The sequence below is a fragment of the Grampus griseus genome (genome assembly GCF_964374135.1).
Source record: "Grampus griseus genome assembly, chromosome: 3".
In the NCBI taxonomy this organism is placed as follows: Eukaryota; Metazoa; Chordata; class Mammalia; order Artiodactyla; family Delphinidae; genus Grampus; species Grampus griseus.
The window spans coordinates 122,349,287-122,358,848 of NC_139019.1; the positions used below are offsets into that span (position 1 = coordinate 122,349,287).

Consider the following 9,562-nt stretch of genomic DNA (forward strand, 5'->3'; position numbering starts at 1 on the left):
AAAACATAACATGATCTCTAGTTCTTATATGCTCCAGAGACTTTGGAGTAGGGGAACCTCAGATGTGTGAGGTTTGTAGAAGCTGAGCTCTCTTCTGGTGCACTCTGGCTCCTGTGTAGGAGAAGAACTCACCAAGGGTCTGAAATAGTGAATGATGTCAAGGAAAGTGTAGCTTATTCCAGTCCATTTTGTCCCTCAGCCTTCATATGTTCCTTCTTCCCATCATTCTGTCCTGGTTGGTTTCTCTAGGTCTAGAGTCCAAATAGCCCATGATCTAATATTCTTCCCCCTCCTACTCCATTAGGTGGAATTTTAGATGTGTGGACCGCAAAATATACGTGGTTGGAAAAGAGTGGTAGATGGATAGCTGAGAGAACCAGTCTCAGTCTCTAACTTTTCTGATTTTTAGAATTGATAATAAGGTCTTTTTTTTTTTTTTTTAAAGCTCAGAGTTTATACTTTGCTATTCCCTTACCAAGCTCCCTTACTGAGCTAAACGCTCAGTTGAACTTTAAAGTTCTGAGCATTATCTTATAAATTATGCCACATTATTTTTGTGCTTGAAGATATAAATACAGTCTTTAGGAATGCACATTTAACCCTTAATTTCCTTATTTTTAAGAGTGTCTACCCCTTGAGGTTGTTATGAAGGGTAAAGGAGATATCTTATAAAACCCTCAGCACAGTGTAGCACATAGCAAGCCCTGAAGTTTTAGCTACTACTAATATATTATATGGTTTCTCATTCTTGCTTTTTCCCTTAAAAATGTACACTGCAGATTTTCCTTTTTAATGAATGTTACATGGATAAAACATACCTTATTTCCTTTCTCTTTTGAATTATTTTATGTCGTGACTTACAGGTTACTTGTTTAATAAATAATTGACACTAATTTTGGAATTAGTAGAATTTTCCCCCCTAATCTTATTGTCTTTTTGCAGAAAAAACAAAGAGAGTTTGAAGAATACATCAGAGACAAATACATCACAGCCAAAGCTGACTTCAGGACGCTTTTGAAAGAGACCAAATTTATAACATATAGGTGTGTGCAGTGAAATGTTTCATATCAGCAGTCATTGTCTTTACTAGTCCTTACTCTGATGGCCAAAGCATACTTTGCATTCACACACATGTTGACATTATTAATTTTTAGGAATAAGAAGAAGGCAACTTTATCAAAGATTGAATACAGCCCATATCTACCCTTACCTTTTTTCTTTCTTTTTTCTCTTTTTTTTTTCAAAGAAAGGGCCCAGATGTTAATTCTTATTTTGTGTTACCCACCCATCCAGTTTTTAAACATACTTTTGTTTTCACTTCACTGCTTTTATAGAAGTATTTCCAAATATATAAGAATTGTATTTCATGAAGAGACTTAAAAAAATCTTTCACTATCAATTATCTTTGCCTCCTCTGAAGACTATTCAGTGTTCATTCTAAAGCTTGAAATCATCTTATTTGAGCTCAGCAAAAACATTTTTTCTCAGAGGAAAGCAGTTTGCTGGATACTTTTAAATTAAAACTTTAAATTATAAAATCAGAGCTTTAAAACAAATTTTCTCTGTAACATACCCAGTAGTTCCCCACCCCCAGCAAGTTGTCATCGGGAGAACAATTTTACATTGCTTAGCAATCAGTATGCAGGAAACCATTTTTGTTTCATGCTCCAGCTTTTCTTCTTTTAAGAGAAAAATTTGAAATATCTTAATGAAGGGTATGTGCACGGGAGGATAGATAGTGCTGAGGGTGTGGTTTTTAGGTATTTTGTGATTGGATTTTTTGGTCAGGATCCTTAATGTTTTGCATCAGCTTGGGCTTTTAAATTAGATGTGAAGTAAGACTTCTTTCTACATTTTTATAGTTAATTTAGTGAAAGATGTGAAAGTGAAAGCTTGTGAAAGATGCTGGGATTGGCAGCCCCGCAGACTGAAGTCCTCTGTTCATCCACAGAACAGGTACAGCACGGGCAAGATTTACCCACCCACCCTCAGCCCTGATCTGGAGGGACCACCAGTAGGGGTGGGAGGGTAATTCAGCTTCTGAGGCCCTTTCACTCCTTGGAGTCTTTGCTGAGGCGACTTACAAAGGTGACCACTGCAGTGAATTTTTCTTAAAAAAAAAAAAAAAAAAAAAAAATGGAAACACAATTAGGAACTAGATGGACATTTCCAGCTCATTTCTGAAAGACCTATGAACAGCAGTCAGTAATTCTTGGACTTCTTTTCTTATTTCAGATCCAAAAAGCTAATCCAGGAATCTGATCAGCACCTGAAAGATGTAGAAAAAATTTTGCAGAATGACAAACGGTATCTAGTACTAGACTGTGTGCCAGAGGAGAGGCGCAAACTGATTGTGGCATATGTGGATGACCTGGATCGCCGGGGTCCACCCCCACCTCCCACAGCATCAGAGCCCACAAGACGATCAACAAAATAATTCTGAATACTCTTCCACAGGGGTGTCTGTTAATTCAAAACGCTTGCATGAGCCAATTTTCAGGTTTTTACATGTATGTGCATTAGTCAAACTATTGCAAAACCATCTGATGAACAGAAGGAGAAGCATCCGTGAACAGTTTCTGAACAGAGAACACTTTGGAAATATTTATGCTTTTCTTTGTGTGGCATGACTGACTTGCATACTCAAATATAGGCTGTCTCTAGTAAATCTAAAATCTTGAAGCTAAAAAATTATCCTTTTATGAGGTGTGGAAGTCAGTGACTTTTGGTGACGTTCTTTCTAGCAGTGTTATAATACATGCAAGACGTAAGAGCATTTGTGGTTTGAACTTGCAAGATGCAGATACCACAGACTCCAAAAAAACCTAAGTTGGGGTTTGTTTTGTTTTGATTTTGTTTTTTAAAGCGGGTAAAAGACAAAACACTGAAAATTGAATTCTTATCTTCCAGAGGCTAAGATTATTATAATGGACATACTTTTACCTTTGTCTCTAAAGAACACTTTAGTTTTATTTGTTCACTTATGTGCTTTGATTATCCCCTTTGAATTATAGGCCAAGTCTTGTTGTTTAGCCTAAGAGAAGATTTATTTAGTAATTTCTTCTCAGGTATGGAACCACGGTCATAACTAACATGTTGACCAGACTAGGACTGCTGGTTAAAAACATTTTATTCACCATTAAGTGATCTTTATCAATATTCTGGATTAGACAACAAATTACCTTTCTTGGGTGTTCCCTGTAAACTGTACTCCTATTTGAATGTTAAATTTTTGTTTCTAAAGTTTAATTTTAAGATGTTTGAATGTTCAGTTTATGTATTTGAACTACAATAAACCAACCCTTTTTATATACATGGATTGTATATGATTATTGTTATATAATTTATAAATACTTCTTTTAAACCTGTTCTTAAAAGCAGCAGCAAATGTAATTTGGCACAAAGAAAGTTTAAATTTTGAAAATCTCATCATTTTAAAAGGCTTGAATATAATAAATTGCCTGCATCATAAAAGGGAAGGAGTTTGAAGAACCATTTTGGTGCTCAGTCTCTTAGCAGTATCTTATTGCTTCATAGCAAGAAGATGCTGATTTTTGTCTGTTTTCTTGTTTTTGTCTTTTATATTAACATATTGATGATGAATGCCTTTTTGGACTCCTTTCAATGTGTCATGCACATCATACCGTGAAACTTACCTTTGATTCCCAAGTGCTCTTTCTAGCTTTACCTCCCCAGTTTAAAAAGATCCCTCTATTTCATTCCTTCATAGATTTCTAGTTTGAGTTACCACATAAATAAAATGTTTAAGAAAAATATATGTTAACAGGATAAATTGTTTTCCCTGTTACCTCACACCTGCTATGATTGCAACAAAACCTAAAAAAAGCGACAACGATATTTGTATTTGTTGTATGCGTACGGACCCAGACATGCATCACACACATATAAAAATACAGTCATATCTCTGTGACTTAGTGCTTAGCTTAAATATATGATGAAGCACCACAGAGATGATGTGAGTTCTGTATGTAGAAACCTGGAGTGGGTTATCTGACTGAAGTCTAACCTATAAAATTGGTAATTAACAGGATTTTTTTTTAATAAATCCATTGAGTGATTTTGAAGCTTGTCAGAAGTGAAACAAAATGCGTGCCCAAAGGAGCACAACTATTATAGAATAGGACTGTCCTACAAAGGTGAAGTTTCTAGAATGCTTTATTTTGTTATTCTGAATTCCACATATATTGTTTGCATACTCACTATGTTCCATTTCTCACCATAGAAAAGTGTGAAGAAAATGGTTTGGTGATACCTATTTTAATTTCCTACTTTTGCTGTAAAGTATTTGGGATTAATGTTTCACGTAAGGTGTAAATCAAACTTTTCTATGCAGATTTCTTAAAGGGAGTGAGGACTTTGTATATTAGGTTCTTTTTTTTTTACTTGAAGTATAGTTGATTTACAGTGTCATGTTAGTTTCAGGTAACAGCAGAGTGATTCAGTTATACATATGTATATACTTTTTCAGGTTCTTTTCCCTTATTTAACCTTATAAGATATTGAGTATAGTTTCCTGTGCTATACAGTAGGCCCTTGTTGTTTATCTGTTTTATATACAGTAGTGTGTGTATATTAATCCCAAACTCCTAGTTTATCCCCCCTAACCCCCATTAGGTTCTTAATGACAGGGTCATTGTAATTACATTGTGTTTCAATATCTTCATTTTGATCTGGAGCTTATCAGCAAGCTCTTTAAAAATACATGGTTTGTTGGCGTGCTGATACCTGTGCAAGTGTTAAGGTCTGACCTCCCTGTAAAGCCCCCTTGTGCAATGATGATTTCAAAAGCAGCATTCAAAACAAAGACAGCTTTAAGTCTCCAAAACTATCTGAAGTAAAACATAATTGTTTTTATTTGTTTACAAGTTAAAATGTCACACAGTGAAAGCTTACATCGTGCATTTACTATAGATAATGAACATAGAAATCTTTAATTCAAATAGTTCATCACAGTTTTAAAGGTAATCCAATTACATAACTATTGTCTCACAAGACAGTATTTTAGGTACTTGGATTAACTGTATGTGCTCTTGTGAGCCTTAAAATGAAATATGTTATGAACCAAGGCAAAAAGCCTTACCTTCTGTGTTAAAAAAGCAAATCATGACCATTTATAAAGAATAAACCAAAAAACCCACAGACTATACATTAAAAAATATTCCATCCACAGCATATTTTTATATTTTCTCCACTGCTTGCCCTAAATGCAGTTTTTTTGTTTTTTTTTCAGAGAGAACCCCTCAGTGAAAATATCCCAGAATTCCATTAGCGTAACCAAGAATCATGGATAAATGTCTTTATTATATTTAATAGGGGAAGAAATGTTATCATCATCATTGCTTTATTGGGTATGCTTTACCATGCTGTAAATTGAACAGTTATTGCTTGTTATTCAAATTATACTGGTAATACGTTTTGGAACACAGAATTTAATTTTATTGCTTTTTCTGCATTGCCTTGTTTTCTATTACCCAGATTCTCTGTCTTGTGTCCATTGAATTTTCTCTTTTCCATGCTAACTCTCTCTTTCTCTCTTCCTCCCTCCCTTTCTTCCTCTCTCTCTTGTCCCCCACTCCCTACCCCCACCCCACCTTGGGTTACTCTTGATAGTCTTTGTAACTTAAAAACCCGGAGGTATTTTAAAAGTTGGGCACAGTTCATGTTCAGTGTTAGGGCTATGTTTAATGCTCATTTAACAAAAAAGATGATCATCTTTATATTTGAGGGTTACATTCACCAATTAATACCTTTATCATTAACCATAATGGTATGGTTAACCATAACATAGCTTATAGTTTATCTTGAGAGAAAGAAGATTTTGGGAGAAACATTGATTTCAGCTTGTAGAAGATTGTCTCCTGCTACTCTTTGGAAGAGGAGTTAATTGGGAAGAGAATTAAGGGTGGTTATTAAGTTCTTTCTCAAAATCAGAATATAGAATATCATGATAGGCTGCTAAAATCCCCAGACTTAGAAACTGAAGACTCACAGAGGTGCTTTAAAAAGATAAGTGAAGCAGATTTTAGTATAAGGCAAAGTCTGAATTTACTTAAACTTAGCCAGAATAAGCCATGGTCTGAAATTAGCCCAGAATTGGAATAAGGTGATGTTCCTTATTCTTCAACCTTCAGTCATGGAAATTCTGTATGGATTTTCATCAAGTAAATGAACATTCCTTAAGCAAATGAAGATAACTCATTAAAATTTATGTGTTAAAAATCTCAAGTAGAAGTAGATTTTGAGCTCTGGTTACGTGCAGTAAGGTTTGATAGGTGAAGTTAGAGTTAGCAGGTTCAGGAAGAAACTAAACGTAAAGAGATTGAACCTTTGACAGATAAGCTCCACTCCAGCCAGTACATTGGCTGGTCCTAAGGACTACCCATTAAAACAGCGATTGTGGACAAGTGACAAAACAGCTGGCCTTTCTAATCACTTGTGACAGAAGCATCTTCAAACAACACAGTTAGTTCTTTGGATAACCAGGTTATAACATAGTTATTCTAATACGGTGTCCTACTTACCAAATTGCACATTTTGGAAATGCAGACTGTGAAGCATTTTTGTAATTCCTAATGGTAATTTTGTTATGTTATGGCAAAGTCAACAATACTGATTAGCAGCATTACAAATAAATAACAGCAATTGCAATTTGTTTTGCTTTGAAACTATTTATCACCATCTCCTGTCTCTTGATCTTCGTGTTCCCAGGGGATAGGGTCATTGTCCTGTACACAAGGGACTGTGTCTCTCTCATGCCAAAACTGCTCTACATCAGGGAGAATGGGAATCTCTGCCTTCTCAGCCTTCTCTTTGCTGGATGAGGGAGAGCCAGTTTTCTCTCTCTCTGGGATGGATGATGGGGATTCTGGAGATGGAACATTGTCACGAAGGACCTGTGAGTTACCAGCGGGTGTTTCCTGAGACTCTGAAGCAGGTGGATGTTTTTTTGTTATCATCCATTTCCATAAGCCTTTTAAGCCTTCCTTGAACTCCTCTGACATCACTAGAAAAATGAGAGGATTTGCTGAAGAGATGGAAAACATTAGGACTTGAGACAGGGCTATAAAACCTTGCGGTGGGGCCGGGCCTCCGGCCTTCAGATGCCACAGCCACAGCCACGCTATCCATTCAGGGAGCCACAGAATAGCGGAGGTGATGGCAATGCTCAGCAACATCACTGTGAGTTGCTTTGAGTGCATCTGGCTTCGAAGATTTTGAGTCTTAGTTCCTCGTTTCTGACATTGGCCATAAGCTCTCCAGAAATAAAAGCCGGCAAAGAGTGACGGAAAGCAAAATACCAGGAGAGGGTAGAGCTTACCAAACGTTGACATGAACTCTTCGGCCATAGCGGGTACATCCATGAGGCACATTTCCACACCTGCGTGATGCCTGGTGGTGCTAAAGAACCATTCTGGCAGGGGTAGCAGGCTAGCCACAGCCCAGATGGCTGCCAGCACTGACCAGATGGTGCAGTTGTGGATATTTTCTTGCTTGGCTGGGTCACAAGCATACATGAAGCATACTTTGGCCACTGCAACGATTGTCAGGCTCTTGGCTGCCATGCATGTGTGGATGAACCAGTCAGAGGACTTGCAGACAAACCAGCCTAGATCCCAAACACCTTTGGAGTATGCTGTAGCTCGGACAGGTGCAGAAAACATCAGGAGAGAGAGATCAGCCAGGCTGAGATTCAGAATCAGGGAGTGGATCATGGATGGCTTTCCTTTCCAAGCACTGTGGAGGAGGATGCCAATCACACACAGATTCCCCACGAAGCCCACCAGGCAGACAGCCACCAAGAGAGCTGGGACTATGGTCCTCCAGTCCTTGGAGTCAGAGGGCAGGTACCCACCGGCAAAGTGGAGGTGAGCAAAGGACCCGTTCATGGTGCTGGAGTTGGAGTCTGTCAAGGCAGCTGTCAGCATACCCCTTTCCATCCAGCTTCTACTCGCAGACGTTAGCTTCTATTTGTCTTTCTGCCTTGGCTCTTTTGTGTAGGAAGTAAATACGTCATCGTCAGTGTCAACTGACACCTCTGGACCCTCCTCTTGCTTATTTCCTGAGAGCGGACTGTGGAAGAAGTTTGACTCTTCTCTGCTCTTTGCTGCGTGTGCTATTTCTTGCCTGCCCTGAGTGACAAGCAGCAGGAGAGCGTGGCTGCTGCTCATTAGCAAGTCTAATATCAGGTTGTCAGCTCTTTGGAGTAAAAAACTCCCCAATATATCCATCAATGATAAATGAGGAGAACATACATGTAAGTGAGTTATGTTCCTGGGGGGTCACTAGAGCCAGTTAAGGCAATTATTTTCAACTAGCTGTTTCTAAAGCTAGACCTCCGTCTGTAATACAGCAAACACCACATCTGAATAACCAAGTCCTTTACACTTAGGCACGTATTAGAATCACCTGCGTGGCTTGAGCCAGCGGGTCTGGGGAAGGGCCCTAAAATTTGCATTTCTAACAAGTTCCCAGGGGATTATGATGATGCGGGTTGGGGGAACCACATTTTTAAAGGAAGAACCAACACTGCTTTTCCCCTCCCCTCTGCAGGGATGAGCTTCCTCTTCTTTTACCAAACCCCCACCACCACTTCAGCCCCATCAACGGCTGGCTGAGGTCAAACACACAGAGCTAGATAATGAAAAAAAGCTACTGGTGAGAAGTCCTATTAAAAAAATCTAATTATGGATTACTCTAAGTTTAGTCTATTGCGAATTTCTTAGAGGTATTTCGGAGCACTGCATTAGAACGAGTTTACATACTAATAAGACTCTTAAACAAGTGATGGTGATTAAAGCAACCAAATGATGAATTAGGCTTCTTTTCAGAGAGAATTCCTAAAGGATTTACTGACAAGTGAAATAAAAGGAAAATAATTTCTATGCAGAAGACATTTACGAGATTTTAAAGAAAATGACATTTTAAAGTTGGGAAAAGAAAATCTTCTTGGATAAAATGATTCTAGAACCAGTCTTGAAATTTTATAATGGGCAGTGGAAGGATACTCTGGAGGAGGTCAGAGGAGCTGGAATTGTTCAGGGAAAAGGGTTTGTGGAATTGAAAGGATTTTGTGTCCTACTCTGTGCTGAATCAGAAATGCTTAGTGTCATATAATGGAAAGTGTGCTGAGCTCAGAGTCTGACGACTGAGCTCTGGTTCTAACTGCTTTCACCAGTTTTTCTCTGGAAACTAAGGATTACATTTAAAATCTCCCCAAAGACCCGGAACTCAACAAATAAGTATTGACTCAATAAAAACGTAGTGAATATTAGGAAAGCTGTCCGTGGTGCTGGGTTACCTTTTCTGTTTTCTTTTCCTTTCCCTGTAGGAAGTAGCTGTATCTATGAAACAGTAAACGGGGGTAATGTCTTGTCCCAGCAATTTATGGTAACCCCCAGTTAGTGCTGTGGACAATGAAATATCCTTAAGCCTCAGTAGAACCACTTTTGAGGGTGAAGAGGCCCACACCATCTTCTAGGAAGGCAAACGGTGGGGGGGGGCAGTATGCAGAGAAACACGTTGAGTACTACTTAGAGCAAAT

General features: G+C 38.2%; 2 protein-coding genes across 7 annotated transcripts in view; one reads left to right on the forward strand and one right to left on the reverse strand.

Moving 5' to 3' along the window:
• Positions 1-3,313, forward strand: part of TCERG1 (transcription elongation regulator 1) — a 60,190-nt gene extending 56,877 nt beyond the window's left edge. For 5 of the 6 annotated variants that reach the window (XM_082650047.1, XM_082650048.1, XM_082650051.1 and 2 more), the window contains 2 exons: positions 943-1,043; positions 2,236-3,313. In XM_082650047.1, coding sequence (XP_082506173.1) covers positions 943-1,043; positions 2,236-2,437 — 303 coding nt within the window. In that variant the 3' untranslated portion in view covers positions 2,438-3,313. Of the gene's footprint in view, positions 1-942; positions 1,044-1,862; positions 1,957-2,235 lie in introns of all 6 variants that reach the window. The other variant, XR_014296454.1, reaches the window with a different exon arrangement.
• Positions 3,314-6,686: 3,373 nt separating this feature from the next.
• GPR151 (G protein-coupled receptor 151) lies at positions 6,687-7,958 on the reverse strand (the record flags this gene model as incomplete). Its single annotated transcript, XM_082650836.1, has 1 exon — positions 6,687-7,958. One exon carries the CDS (start codon positions 7,956-7,958, stop codon positions 6,687-6,689), a length of 1,272 nt encoding a protein of 423 aa, XP_082506962.1.
• Between the last annotated feature and the right edge of the window lie 1,604 nt (positions 7,959-9,562).